Source organism: Ornithorhynchus anatinus, chromosome 6 (genome assembly GCF_004115215.2).
Source record: "Ornithorhynchus anatinus isolate Pmale09 chromosome 6, mOrnAna1.pri.v4, whole genome shotgun sequence".
Lineage (NCBI taxonomy): Eukaryota > Metazoa > Chordata > Mammalia > Monotremata > Ornithorhynchidae > Ornithorhynchus > Ornithorhynchus anatinus.
Genome location: NC_041733.1, coordinates 18,238,397 through 18,253,777, shown reverse-complemented (window position 1 = coordinate 18,253,777; position 15,381 = coordinate 18,238,397). Strand labels below are relative to the sequence as shown.

Below are 15,381 nucleotides of genomic sequence, written 5' to 3'. Positions count from 1 at the left end.
GATGCCACGGGAATAGATCTACCGGTTCGGGATACTGTAAAAATCAGTCAAGACCTCACAGCCTAAGAGCCTCCCATCATTTTAATGGGAAAGATCATCCAGTTCCTGACACTGTATTTGTTATGCATCAAACCTAAACCTGGGACGCCTCTCTCCCTCACTTTTTGACCCCAATCTCCTCCTCCCTTCCCCCGACATCCACCCCTCCTCTAACCATAATGTTCAGAATAAGGTTTGCAGTGTTCGTAGCCTGGTCATTCCAGTTCCAAATATGCTTCAGAAGAAGGGCTGTGCTAGATCACAAACAGTGCGGCCTCTAATCTGTTCCCTTGCCACAACTTTTTTTTATGGTATTTGTTAAGTACTTACTGTGTGTCAGGGGCTTTATAAAGAGCTGGGAAAGACACAAGCTAATCAGGTTGGATGCAGTCGACGTCCCACATGGGGCTTACAGTCTTAATCCCTTTTTTCCAGATGAGGTAACTGAGGCGCAGAGAAGGAAGTGACCTGCCCAAGATCAAACAACCTTTGGCCACAAGTGGTGGAGCTAGGATTAGAACCCAGGTCCGTGCTCTACCCATTAAGCCACACTGCCTCAATACCAACTCTAAGATAACGACTGGGTCTAGATGGAAATCAGGGAGAGAGACCAGCCAGATTTGTACCAAAGAGAGAAAGTTCAATCAGAATGCCCCTGCACTTCAGCAGGGATCTTTGCTTTATTATTTATGTACAGTCATCTGCCTAGGTTCATTTTTACAGGTTTGCCATTTCCCAAAGGCATAAAATGAGACCAGCATTTTTTTCTTGCAGGACAGAAGTTAACTGCCTTAGGCATGTAGCTAAGTGGCTATTTTCAAGGCTGCTTGAATGGGTTCAGTCACATAGCTGACACTTCAGATCAGTAGGCTCTTTCCATCTGTGCACTTTGTAGCTCCTAAAACAATCCAGAAGTTTCAGCCACATGTACAAGCTCTTGGTTTAAAAGAAAAAAAAAAATCTGTGCCCCAAGAGGTGCCTGGATGAATACGTAAATTCAGATTTGGCCTGAAGCTGGTTGATAGTCTTTTTAGTGGTTATTTCCCTCCCAGCAGATGTCCCTCTTCTGTCTTACAGGTGGCAAATTATGGACATGCAGGAAAGAGCTCAAAATCCAACAGTCTTTTTTCTCTGTGAAGAACAATCTTGACGGGGTCCTCGAATGGAGGGATTGAGGGGAAAAAAGGTGCAAATTCTCTTCAACTGGATCAGTCCTGTTTAAGAGTGGGGAGTGCTTTCAAACTCAAGATCAGGGGACACATGGCAGTCAGTGATATGTGTCATTTTAGAAGAGAAAACCTGAGGTGAGAAATATCTGAGACAGTCACTGCCCTTGAAGGAAGGTCAGTGACTCAAGAGAAGGCCTCCAAGGAAGTAGTTTTACATCAGGTTGAACCGAGCATTGAAAGCTGGGTGATTCTCAGCTCTTAGACCAAAGCTATGTCCTTTCCAGGGCTGACTCTACTTCTAGGGAAGCCCAATAGGATGGATTGGTCGGGGGGGGGGGGGGGGGGGGGAAGGGAGGGGGAGGAGGCGGTCTTCCCTCAAGAATGACGGACGGACCTTGGTCCTGAAATAAGGACCTGTACAGGAAGTTTGGCTGGAGTGCTAATTTGGTTCGTTCAGAATGACTTGCACCCTCTCATCCCTAGCAGGCGTGTTCCCACGCAAACCTGGAGCGCAACCAGTAGCAGGGGTGCAGTGCATGTGATCTATAGATTAAAAGGACATTGCTCCATGAACGGAGATCTAGAAGTCCTCCTAGATTCTCAGGCTGGTATGAGAATGTGGTCCCCATCCCCATTTGATGCCGCTGCCTTGAGAAATTTCTCTTGTTCCCCCGTAAGGCCTGGATCCCTAATTGTAGGAGACCTTACGGAGCAAGTGAACTTGACCCCGTGACCCCTCCCACCATTTGAGGGGTGCAGTGTGGGGAAGCCAAGTTTGAGCTGGAAGGCAGCCACTCGAGTCGCGCCCACTCCCGGGGCTGGGGTGAGGGAGGAAAGGCCCAGGAGGGGAGTCCGGGGCTCCTCGTAAACATCTCAGGATGACTCTGCCAGGGAGATGCCGTGGAATAGCTCTTTCGTATTGTTCAGCTCCGCATCTTCCCGGCCACTCTCGGATTCCTCGAAGCAGCCTGAATCCCGGGGGATATCCACTTTGTGGTCAGAAGGTAAAGCCAGAGGCTCACAGTTGGTCTCACCTCCTTCTTCAACCTCACTGCCAGCTGAAAGAGAAAAGGGGGTACCAGCCCCGGCCCCCGGGCCTGAGCAGGCGGTCGATTCCAATTCACCCCAGCCGCCGGCCTTCCTCCCCACTGCTCCGATTACCATTCAGAATTTCAAGGAGTGTGGGAGGGAAAGGAGGGCTTGGGGGTGACCGTCCCCTGGCTATGGAGAGGACACTGGGGCGGCCGGAAGCCCTCCCCTCCCCGAGAGTTTGGCAGGTGCCCCCCCACCTGCCGATTCCTGCCCAGAGCAGAGATCTCCCAGTTGCTGGGTACAGATAAGGAGATATAACTATGAAGACGGTGCCATCCCCCATAGTGTTGGGGAAGAATAATGGAGAACCCCTGTCACAGCGACTGCTGGGAAACCAGTGGGGAACCATCTGGCCCTGCAGTAGCATTGAGGACGAGCATTGTTCACTGAAAACTGAATCCACTCTGGATTCAGTGAGCACGAGAATGGTCACAGACCAGACCAGCTTTGTTTCCCCAAATCAGGGAGCTGAAAATGTTTCCCCTCCTAGCCCTGAAATCCACTGTAGCTCCCCCGCCTAGGAATCCACATTCATTCGATCTGGCCTTGAGAAAGAGACTCTCAAGTGAAACGTTAGATAATATATGGTGACTGCATGATGAATTGACCCATTTGCCAGTAATATCTCAGAACCCACCTAGTCAGATATGGACTTCAGGGGCCCTCCCCCTTTGGGTACAGAGCTGCATTTTATGCTATGACTACCCAAAGTGATGATTTTTTTAACCAAATTTGAAATTTGCCACCTCTTTTAAAATATTGCCAGAACCACACGGGAAAGGCTCAAAAGGATAGGCTGGGCAAAAGCATGGATTCTTTCCTCAGGGAGGAGGACTTTGTTCTCAGAAATGGAACTGGAGCCCCTTTCAGCTCAAGGATTTGCCTCTCTGCATTGTTTGAAGGGAGGGTGAGTCACTGTTGGTAGCTAGGGGGTGATTGTTTCTAACAGTGTTCTCGCTTGATTGGCGATACTCCTGGTGTAGGAGCGGGCTCTTGCCGGGATAAGCAGTCTTTATTTGCCCTATAGGATGGCAGCCTGCCCTGGCAGTGGGAACCTGGGCACTGGCCCTAGGCAGGGCATGGGGAGCTGTCTCGGATTGTGGATGACTGGGATTCCTGCTGTCTTGTGGCCCTGGTTGGGTGCTTGATGTATCCCTACTGCCTGCCCAGGGGCCTCTGGAATCCTCGTCCCTGTTCCCCCAAAATCCCACCTCTGCCCAAGCCCTCTTCCCTCAGTCAGGGAATACCGGGCCCCGCTTCTGCTCTCTTCTCAACCCCACCATCCCATCTGGGAGAGACCAATCTGCAGAGCAAATGGGGGCTCATGGGAACCGGAAAGCTATGTCTACCCAAGTGGATTTCCAGGGGTCTCTGGTTTGGATTGGAAAGTCTAAAGGTGGAGGAAATCTCAGAAGCAGGACTACCCCTAGGAAGCTCCACGAGTCCTGGGCCAGCAGAGGAAGTGAGGGGGGACGGGCTAAGGGGGGTGGTTAGTGACCGAATCCCGCTCCACAACCCCTACCCAAGCTACACGCTTACTGTCGTAGTCTAGCAGCAGGTCAGCCGCCGTGAGCAGCTTGGCTCGGTGCTGGGGGTCGGTGATGTTCAGCTCGTTAAGGTGAGTCTCACGCAGTTCCTTGAAGTCCTCTAAGGTCTGGTAGCCATTCAGTAACAAGGTGGATGTGTGCTCCTGGGAACAGAGTCTCTTTCAATCCTGCCCCGCTAGCAACCAAGCCCTCCCCATCTAGACCGTGTCCAGATGAAACCACCCTCAGAGTCGCTTGTAGTTCCCCAAAGTGAGTCCAAGTCTCATTATATTAAAGTCTGTCCCATTTAGACCGTGAGCCCGTCATTGGGCAGGGATTGTCTATCTCTTGCCGAACTGTACATTCCAAGCGCTTAGTACAGTACTCTGCACATAGTACAGTATAGCTCGATAAATACTTTTGAATTGAATGAATGTCTCCCCTTTTAGACTGTAAACTCGCTGTGGGCTGGGAATGCGTCTAACAACTCCGTTGTATTGAACTTACCCAAGCACTTGGTACAGTGCTCTGCACAGTTAAGTGCTCAATAAATACCATTGTTGATGATGATGAGTAAACATACTAGCAGAATTATAGGCTGGCCCCTGCTACTGTGGATGACCCTGTCAGTCCTCCGGGCTGCCATTGCTGGCCACTTGGGTGCTGTGAAAACAGAGCCAGTTGGCCTAAAGTCAAGAGAAAGCACCTTATGGATGGGCAACGGGTCTACCAAAACTGTTGTATTATACTCATCCAAATGCTTAGTAGTGTTCTGCACACAGTGAGTGCTCCATCAATGGAATTTGAACAGTTACTGTGTACAGAACCCTGGACTAAGCATTCAGGAGAGTACAACAGAGTTGGTGTATACATTCCCTGCCACTGAGGAGCAGTGAAGCATAGAAGCAGCGTGGCTTAGTGGATAGAGCACAGGCCTGGAAGTCAGAGACTTGGGTTCTCATCCCGGCTCTGCCACTTGTCTGCTGCGTGACCTTGAGCAAGTCACTTCACTTCCCTGTGCCTCGGTTCCCTCCTCTGTACGATGGGGATCGAGACCGCGAGCCCCACGTGGGACATGGAGCGTGTCCAACCTGACCAGCTTGTATCTACCCCAGCACTTAGTTCAGTGCCTGGCACATAGTAAGTGCTTCACAAATACAATAGTACAGTGCTAGGTGCTTAGTACAGTGCTCTGCGTATAGTAAGTGCTCAGTAAATATGATAGAAGGAAATACAATGTAAAAATAAGGAGCTTACAGTCTAGGCAGGGAGACAGACAATAATGTAAGTGAACAAACCGCAGATCCGGACCCATGTGCTGTGGGGCTGAGGGTGGGGTGGATGCTAAGTGCCAATGCCATCTTCCCAACAGTGGCCCTGGCTGCCCGGCAGGTAGCTCTCCCCCTGATTAAGCCAGTTCCGCTCTACGGGGGCACTTGCACAAGAGCCAGGGTGCTCTCCAAGCTCCCAAAGCTCGCTGTACCCGCGTAGCCCTCCCGGAAACTGACCTGCAGGCCAATACGCTCCAGCAGCTCATGCAGGGTCTTGGGCTTGGGGCGCTTGCTCTTGCTCGGCTGGCGGCTCTTGCGGGCGGGGGTCACCTCCTCCGGCACGACGTCCACGTAGATGAACTTGAAGGAGCCCACTTTGCCGTTCAGCAGCCCCATCCAGGTGCCCACCGGGGGCTTTTCGATGATCTGGATGAGGTCTCCTTTCTGCGGGGGACACAGTGCAGATGGAGCTTAAGCTCAGGGTTGGGGGGGCCTCCGGGGAGAGCTGCAGCTCTGTGCCACCCGGCCATTTTTGGGATAATCCCCCCAAATGAGATGGGGTGAGGTGGGGTATGTGCATGCGTGTATGTTTTCTTTTCCCCAGGGGAACGTCTGTTTTCCCAGTGGTCCCGCACATCTTCCAAGTGGGCAGACCACCAAAACCGCAGCCACCCGAAGGCCAACCTAGCAACGATCAACACCAGCTGGAAGTTGGCAGCTGCCAGGTTAAAAAATTACCCGCAGCTCTCCGACCACACAGGAGGGCAGACGAGCTTGGGTCAGGGCGAAGTTCAGGATGCCGACCTGGAATTCAGCGAGGCAGATGGGAAGTTCAGCCCATCTGCTCTCGAGATCCTTGGGGAACTCCAGTGGATAGGGACAACTGTTGAACCCCACCCTCTGCTACCTACCACCTCCTCCTGACCTTCCACCTTCTATTAGGAGTGATCTGTTAAAGTAGCGTGGCCTGTGGAAAGAGCGTGGGCCTAGGAGACAGAAGACCTGGGTTCTAATCCCCGCTCTGCCACTTTCCTCTTGTGAGACCTTGGGCAAATCACTTCTCTCTGCCTCAGTTTCCTCATCTGTAAAATGGGGATTGAATTCCTGTTTTCCCTTTCACTTTAGCTGTAAGCTCATTGTGGGCAGGGAACAAGTCTATCATCTGTGTTATAGGGCACTCTCCCAAGTGTTTAGTTCAGTGCTCTCCACACAGTAAGCTCTCAGTAACTGTGATTGATCTATGAGCCCCACGTGGGTCAAGGACTGTGTTCACCCTGATTATCTTGTATCGACTCAGGGCATAGTACAGTGCTTGGCACCTAATCAGTGCTTAGCAAAACCACAATTATTATGTTCAGCCCCACACTCTATCCACTAGGCCAAACTGCTTCTCTATGTTCTATGTTTTGATGGATTCCCACACTGAGCTTGGCATTTAGTAAGCACTTAAATAGGACAATGATCAGTATTAAGAGCAATGGGGTGTTCGCTCCTGGTGGCGGTGCATTTTTTTATGGTATTTGTTAAGCATTTACTATGTGCCAGGGACCATACCAAACGCTAGGGTTTGATAAAAGCTAATCAGGTTGGACACAGTCCGTGTCTCACAGTCAATTTCCATTTTACAGATGAGGTAACTGAGGCACAGAGAAGTGAAGTGACTCGCTGAAGGTTACATAACGGACAAGTGGCGGAGTCAGGTTTAAAATCCTGGTCCTTCTGACTCCCAGGCCCACGGTCTATCCACTAGACTACACTGCTTCATTTATGAAAGGGAGGGGCCGAGCAGGAAGGGAGGTTCAGTTGAGGTAGGAGGGAGGGAGGGGCAGGGAAGTGACTCTCAAAAAAAGAGGAATTACTAAAATTAGGAATAGCTCCAGGCAGCTGCTGGCTGAGCTCTGGCCCAGGCAGTTCCAGGGAAGGGGTGGGGTGTCTTGGAAATTGCCAAGCTTGGGCTCTCGCTCTCGGTTCCCCTAGTGTTTCACAAGATGGACCGGGGCCCTGTCGATTGCTTAATAGGAGCAGAAAGCCTTTCTGAATCACTTCTCTAGCTCGGCCGACCGGCCCGGCCTGGAGGGAGGCGCTGGGGAAAAACACTCACCTGGAGCTTCAGGGAGTCTCTGTCGTAGGGGCTGGGAGTGAAGTCCGTATGGACCCGAGCTTTGCCACAGAAGGGTCCCGTGTAGGGTAGCGAGGCCTCCTCCAGGCTCCCCCTGTCCCGGGAAATGCTGGAGTATCCGGGGCTACACAATTCGCTGCCTGCAGGAAGGAGCAGAGAAGGGTCAGCTGCAAACTGGGAGGGTGGATTTGATAACTGTTCATCCTGAGATGATAACACGGCACAGAGTTGGAACTCACTCCCACTTCATATCCGACAGATCACCGCTCTCCACGCTTTCAAAGCCTTATGGAGAAAGAAAAAAATCACACCTCCTCCAAGAGGCCTTCCCTGATTAAGCCCTCATTTCCCCTACTCCCTCTTCCTTCTGTGTTGTCTATGCACTTGGATCTAAGCACTTAATATTCAGCCCACCCTCAGCCTCACAGCACACGTGTACGTATCTGTAATTTATCTTAATGTCTGTCTCTAGACTGTAAGTTCCTTGTGGTCAGGGAATGTGTCTACCAACTCTCTTGTATTCTCTCCCAGGTGCTCGGTATAGTGCTCTGCACAGAGTGAGCACTCAAATATTATTGACTGATCTACTTTGTACGTGACAGTCAGAGAGCAGTGGGTCACCAATAAGTCTTAGTGGCAGAAAGTTCTTCTACTAAATCCAAATGTGACTGGTACATAGTAAATGCTTAAATATATTTAAAATAATTTTTTTTAAAAGTGGTCTCTTCAGTAGCCCCTCTATATAGCCATTGATCATTAGTTTTTTCCTGGAGGGGAATTTCAGCATCCAGATTTTCATAGCAAAATCTGAGCAAGAAGCAGCATGGCCTACTGGCTAGAGCCCAGGCTTGGGAGCCAGACGGCCCTGGGTTCTAATCCCTGTTCCCCCACTTGTCTACTGGGAGACCTTAGATGAGTCACTTCATTTCTTTGTGCCTCAGTGGCCTCACCTGTAAAATAAGGATTAAGATTGGGAGCCATACATGAGGCAGGGACTGTGTCCAACCTAATTAACTCGTATCTCCCCCAGTGCTTAAATTAGTGCTTGGCACATAGTAAGTGCTTAACGAATACCGAAAACAACAACAATGTAGTAACATTAATAGCATCATCTTCAAATACATAGGACATATATGATATCTCCCTGGGGTGGGGGTTAATGGAAATTTCTGGCCAGAAATAGGTAGCTCTACCATGCCGGATACCTCCATGCATGCACAGCCTCAGGAAATCCACAACAGCATCATGGCCTAGTGGACAAAACTAGAGCTTGAGAGCCAGAGATCCTGGGTTCTAATTCCAGCTCTGCCACTTGCCTGCTGTGTGACCTTGAGCAAGTCACTTTGCTTTTCTGTGGCTCTAGTTACCTCATCTGTAAAATGGGGATTAAATCCTCCAGCCTCTGACTTAGACTGTGGAACAGGGTCTGTGTCCAACCTGATTATCTTGTACCTCCCTCAGCGCTCAGTACAGTCTCTGGCGTATAGTGAGCACTTAAGTTCCATAAAAAGAAAAAGACAACAGCGATGGCATAACTGATGGCAGCGGAGGTGAATGCTGCTGCTAAAGAGATGATTGGGAAGATGGGCCATCTCCCCTTCTTGCCACTATGACCATCACTTTAGCCACCTTGGTCTAGATATTCGCCCCCTCCCCCAATCCCCTAACAGCTACACTGGGTCCTACCTTAGAACAGCTCCCGTGCTTAGAGCAGTTTCAGCGCTTAGGACAGTGCTTGACACACAGTGAGCACTTAAATAACCATTATTATTATTATTATTTTTATTACCTTAGTCTATTTAGCTGGTGAGTAGGAATCCCTCTGCATACAGCAAGTGCTCAATAAATACCACTGATCGACTGATGATCATCCAGCCTAATGCAGTCACCCTACTTAGACTAAGAACCCCATGTGGGACAGAACTCGGTCTTGGCACATAAGAAGCACCACCATTATGGCTCCCTTATGTAGACTGTGGGCCACAGTCAGGTGAAGGGAAATTTAATTTACTGCTTCCCACTGATTTACCTTAACTGTCCCTGGCCAGAGAAGGTGAACTCAGTATGGGCAGAGAATGCACCTCCTTATTCTCTTGTAATAATTATAATAATAGTATTTGGTAAGTGCTTATTATGTGCCAGGCACTGTACTAAGCGCTGAGGTGGATACAAGCAAATCGGGTTGGACACAGTCCTTGTCCTACAGGGGGCTCACAGTCTTAAGTTCCCATTTTACAGATGAAGTAAATGAGGCACCGAGAAGTCGAGTGACTTGCCCAACGTCACACAGCAGACATATGGCAGAGCCGAAATTAGAACCCCTGACCTTCTGACTCCCAGGCCTCTGCTCCATCCACTATGCCATGCCGTACTCTCCAAGTGCTCAGAACAGTGCTCTTCACATAGTGAGTGCTCAATAAATACCACTGATTGATTAACTAGTCCAAGACTTATTCTTTCCATGTCAGGCAGGAGAGTAGCCTGTTTTCTTTAACATTCTCTCAAAGTGATTTAATAATGATTTTTCCCACACGTTGCCAGGTGTGTGAGGGGAGGGGGCTAAGCTTACAGGTCTAATTTCCAGGATTGCTCCGCCAGTCGCTTTTAGAGGCACAACACGGTGCTCTTTTTTCAATGCTGTGGCCAAACCAGAACCCTCCCCCTCCTTGTCTGGTTGCAAGCTGCTGAAACGTGCAATTAAAAGCCCTCAGAGGAGGGATCCAAAAAGAAAGAGGGAAAAGCATAGGCTCACTGTCCAAGATGGCTGGGAGTGTTGAGAATCTGGGTGGAAAGCAGAGCTACAACCCTGGGAAGGGCGTCTCAGGATCTGTGGATCAGAATAATAATAATAGCGGTATTTGTTAAGCTCTTACTCTGTGTCAGGTACTGTACTAAGCGCTGGGTTAGATACAAGATCATCGGGTTGGACTCGGTCCCTCTCCCACGTGGGGCTCCCAATTTCAAACCCTATTTTACAGATAAGGTGTCTGAGGCAAGAGGAGTTAAGCGACTTGCCTAAGTTTACACAGCAAATAAGTGGCAGAGCTGGGATTAGAACCCAGATCCTTCTGACTCCCAGGCCCATGCTCTATCCACTAGCCTGCTTTGCTTCTCCCGCTGAATTCAAGGGCCTCTTCCTTCCATTGTGGATTGAGAGTGACCAACTTCATTTGCATTCAAACTCATTATTAGGACCAGGGCAGGCATGGTACCCAGTTTTCCCTACTATAGAGGGGAGACCAGGGAACCAACGCATAAACTTGACTGCAGAATCTGGAAATTCCCTTCTTCACTTCACAACTTCTTCTTCCCTCACCTCCTTAGTTTTTATGTTATTCATTAAGCACTTACTGTGCATCAATCACTGGTCTAAATGCTGGGGTAGATTTGAGTTAATCAGACCAGATACAGTCCCTTTCCACAGTCTAAGAAGGAGGGAGAACATGTACTGAATCCCCATTTTGCAGTTGGGGAAATGAGGCACAGAGCAGTCAGTCGGTCAGTCAGTCAATCAAATTTATTGACCGTTGTGTGCTGAGCACTATACTAAACAGTTGGGAGAGTACAATATAAAAATAACACATTCCCTGCCCACAACGAGTTTACAGACTAGAGGGGGAGACAGTCATTAATATAAATGACATATAAAATTAATAATATAATTTGAGAAGCAGCGCGTGGCTCAGTGGAAAGAGCACAGGCTTCGGAATCAGAGGTCATGGGTTCGAATCCTGGCTCTGCCACTTGTCAGCTGTGTGACTGTGGGCAAATCACTTAACTTCTCTGTCCCTCAGTTACCTCATCTGTAAAATGGGGATTAAGACTGTGAGCCCCACGTGGGACAATCTGATTCCCCTGTGTCTACCCCAGCGCTTAGAACAGTGCTCTGCACATAGTAAGCGCTTAAATACCAACATTATTATTATTATTACAAATAAATTACAGAGCAATTACAGGTCACACAGGAGGCAAGTGACACAGCTGGGATTAGAACCCAGGTCCTCTGGCTCCCAGACCTGAGTTTTATCCAGTAGGAATTTACCCTCAGTGTAAACACAGACAAAATTTATATATTTAACATTTATTCACTGTGGTCCGTCCTGGATGATTCTGTCCATGGCAGAGGCTGGTATCAGAGAATGGGCTAAGCCGTAACCATCATCACCACCGCCTGTCTTGCTGGCACAACGACATAGCACTCCCCTCTTAGCCCCCTGGGCACCCCTCATCTTGGAGGCCAAGGGGCCGGAGTCAGCACAGCCTAGCGGAAAGAGCACTGGCCTGGGAGTCTGGGGACCTGGCTTCTGATCCCGGCTCCACCCTGTACATTCTGGGTGACCTTGGGCAAGTAACTTCACTTCTCTGTGCCACAGTTTCCTCCACTGTAAAAAGGGGATTATATCCTATTCCCTCCTAGACTGTGAGCCCCAGGTGGGACAGGGACTGCGCCCAACCTGATAAAACTTTATATACCCCAACACTTAGAACAGTGCTTGAGACACAATAAATACTTAAATGATGTTGAAAAAAATTATATTTTCTTAGTCACAGACCGTAAAAATTTACAAGAGCATGACCTAGTGGATAGAGAAAGAGCCTGGAGTCAGATGGACCTGGGTTCTAATTCTGGCTCTGCCACTTGTCTGCTTTGTGACCTTGGGCAAAATCACTTCTCTTCTTTGCGCTTCAATCGCCTCATCTGTAAAATGGGGATTAAGACTGTGAGCATTATATGGGACAGGGACTCTGACCAATCCGATTATCTTGTTTCTATCCCAGTGCTTAGAACAGTGCCTGACACATAGTAAGCACTTGACAAGTACCACAATGATTATTAGTAGTAGTGATGATAATAACAGTAATAATAATAGATTATCTCTCCATGGCAACCAAACCCACGGGTTCCATCTCACAGTCAGCGGTTCTATCTCTGATGGGAAGGAAACTCCTCCCCCTTAGCCTGTAAACTCCTCAAAGATGCTGTAAACTCCTCAGGGGCAGGGAATATGAAGCAAGCTCGGCAGAGTGCCAGATACAAAGTGCTGCTTTATAAATATATGGACGAAGGCCTTGTGGTTTGGGGCAAGGGTGAGTCTGGAGCCAGTGAGACTGTCCACCTCCCCACCACACACCAGACACTAGCCCAGATGCTTGAGGGGAAACTGAGATTCTCCCCAGATTTAGAGAGGGATATCAGCCTCAGGTAGATGGGGAACACACTAGAGAACACATTTTCAGAACAAAGCAGCTCTATCTTGAGTTTGGACAGGAACCCAGAAAATCCTTCTTTAGATTATAAATTCCTTGAGGACAGGATACATTGGGTACTCTCCAAACCACTTAGTACAGTGCCTTACTATGCCCACGATTAATTGATAGAAGAAAATTACTGCTTATCAATACTGCGTGTAGAGGGGCTGTGGGAAAGGCCCGTCAAGCTGGAAGAATGACCGTTTAAGTCAACGCCCTGCCCTGTAGCCCTGAGTCATGCAAACCATCAGCAGTATTGATAATAATTATAATAATTGGGGTATTATTATATTAGGCACTGTTCTAAGCGCTGGGGTAGATGCAAGCTAATCAGGTTGGACACAGTCCCTGTCCCACTTGGGGCTCACAATCCTGATCCCCATCTTACAGATGAGGTAACAGGCACAGAGGAATTAAGTGACTTGCCCAAAGTCACACAGTGGACAAGTGGCAAAGCAGGGATTAGAACCCAGGTCCTTCCAACATCCAGGCCCATGCTCCATCCACAAGGCCACACTGCAGAGATCTAACTAGGCAACGGAGACTTTATAAGAGGAAGAACAATCTGGGTTTCTTTCTTGGAAGGGCTCGGAAGAGCTCAAAAAACAGTGTGACCTAGTGGATAGAGCACAGGCCTGGGAGGCAGAAGGACCTGAGTTCTAATCCCGGCTCTGCCCCTTGCCTGCTGTGTGACCTTGGGCAAATCACTTAACTTCTCTGGATCTCAGTTACCTCATCCATAAAATGGGGATTAAGACTGTGAGCACCACGTGGGAAATGGATTATGTCCAACTGATTAGCTTCTTATCTACCCCAGCGCTTGGCACAGTGCCTGGCGCATAGTAAACACTAAACAGATACAGTAAAAAAAAACCCCTCAAGTAATGGGAGAGAAGAGACAAACACACAAAGATTTAAGTAGACAAAATCCAAGTTCCGGAGCAGAAAACATTAAAAAACTAGAGAAGGGTATAGAGGTCAGGCATGTGGAGACAGATAGACACCCCTCCCGACCCTGGGAAAGATGAGCAAGACCGCAGCATGTTGGTGAAAGAGGCCAAAAAGTTGTTGGTTCTTAGGAAGGGAGAAAGTGGGAGGACTGGGGAGTTAATTGAAAGCTGGGAGCAAGCGCAGTAGGTTTGGACAAGGGAAAGTCTGATGGAGGAATAATAACACCATCTTGCAGACAGGAGGGAGTTGTAGCATGAGAGGAAGAATTTAAAGTGAATTAAGTTGGCTTCTTTTTTCTCCATGTCCTCCCGTAGAGTCAGCTGCTTCAGCACAGGAGTGGAGGAAGCCAACAGAGGGAGTGACTCAGGGCTGGGGGCTGCTGGTCCAGGCCAACAGGAAGGGAGGGGACACCCAATTTCTCCCCACTCCCCCTGCTCTGAAGGGCCCATGTTACTGCCCTTGCAATTCCCAGAGCCTCAGGACTGAAACGCTTACTATATACCAAGCACTGTTCTAAACCTCTGGGATAGATACAAGTTAATCTAATCAGGTTGGATACAATCCCTGACCCACATGGGGCACATAGTCTAAATAGGAGGGAGTAGGATTGAATCTTCCTATTTACAGATGAGGTAACTGAGGCACAGAGAAGTGAAATGACTTGCCCAAGATCACACACGGTAAAGTCAGGATGAGAATCCAGGTCCTTTGACTTCTGGGCCCGTGCTCTTCCCACCTCCTCCAGGGAACTCACCAGTGGATGTCTGGCGACTGAGAGGCTGGCGGGTGTCCTCCTCTTGCTCCAGGTAACACATGGCCACCTTTTCATGGCTCAGCCCTTCAGTTTCACAGTCTGGAGAAGTTGGAGAGATTGATTCCTCTTCCTGAGTATCTGCCTGAAGAGCAGGGGGGGAAGACAGAGACTATTTGGTAGACCGAAGGCCGGAGCCTAGGATGGAGGAATCTCCTCAGATAGAAAAGTCACCTATCTGGGAAGACTGAGGAAGTGGAATCACCTCACTCTAAAAACTTCCAAGGACGTGTCGGCGGTGCCTACAGCCCAGAGCACGAGGATCAGAAAAGCGGAAACCTGATCGTGCTGAAGACGTACCGGTCCAGGATGACAGCTCGCTGTAGGCCGGGAATGTGTCTGTTTATGGTTATATTGTGCTCTTCCATGTGCTTAATATGGTGCTCTGCACACAGTAAGCACTCAATAAGATTATTCATTCAATAGTATTTATTCAATAGTATTTATTGAGCGCTTACTATGTGCAGAGCACTGTACTAAGCGCTTGGGATGAACAAGTCGGCAACAGATAGAGACAGTCCCAGCCGTTTGACGGGCTTACAGTCTAATCGGGGGAGATGGACAGACAAGAACAATGGCAATAAATGGCAATAAATCTTTTAAATTCATTTAAAAGATTAAATGAATGGCAGGGCCAAGGGCATCAAGACGATTGATAATTGGCTCCTTGTCTAATCCCAGAAGCCTCTGACCCCAGTCTCAGGTCATTCCCACTGAGGAATCAGGGGTACCTCAGGAGTTTGGATTCTAGTTGGGGAAATTACTGGCTTACGAGTGAATTTGGTTAGGGACCCAGTTCCGTAAGGGGACCTCAAGAGGTTATATTATCTGATTACTTGCCTCTGGCAGAGCTAAATTAAATACTGGACTAATGGAGCTGTAGCCCATGGCCCACCACCCTTAAGGGGCCCCGCCAGCCACTAGGGACCCCCAAAGTTGACCCAAAACACTTGCCATCTCTTGCTCTTTCTTGCTCTGCCCCAGCCAGCAAAGAAGGGGAGTGCATGATCAGCTGTGGGATTTTTGGCCATCTGGGAAGGTGAGCCCCCTGTGTTGCACACTCTCCTAGGCCTTCCCATGGCTTTAATTCGACCCTCACCCAGGGCCAGACCACTCCAGGATGTTCCTTTCTGACCCTGTCCTCTTCTTGACA

The 15,381-nt window shown here is 49.0% G+C and overlaps 1 protein-coding gene across 1 annotated transcript in view; it reads right to left on the bottom strand.

Moving 5' to 3' along the window:
- Positions 1 to 1,639: 1,639 nt before the first annotated feature.
- The window catches only part of SASH3 (SAM and SH3 domain containing 3), a 28,827-nt gene continuing 15,085 nt past the window's right edge, over positions 1,640 to 15,381 (bottom strand). The window contains exons 5-9 of the mRNA XM_029067898.1: positions 14,172 to 14,313; positions 7,199 to 7,356; positions 5,335 to 5,541; positions 3,840 to 3,990; positions 1,640 to 2,266 (exon numbers count right to left, since the gene is read on the bottom strand). Coding sequence (XP_028923731.1) covers positions 2,082 to 2,266; positions 3,840 to 3,990; positions 5,335 to 5,541; positions 7,199 to 7,356; positions 14,172 to 14,313 — 843 coding nt within the window. The 3' untranslated portion in view covers positions 1,640 to 2,081. The remainder of the gene's footprint in view (positions 2,267 to 3,839; positions 3,991 to 5,334; positions 5,542 to 7,198; positions 7,357 to 14,171; positions 14,314 to 15,381) is intronic.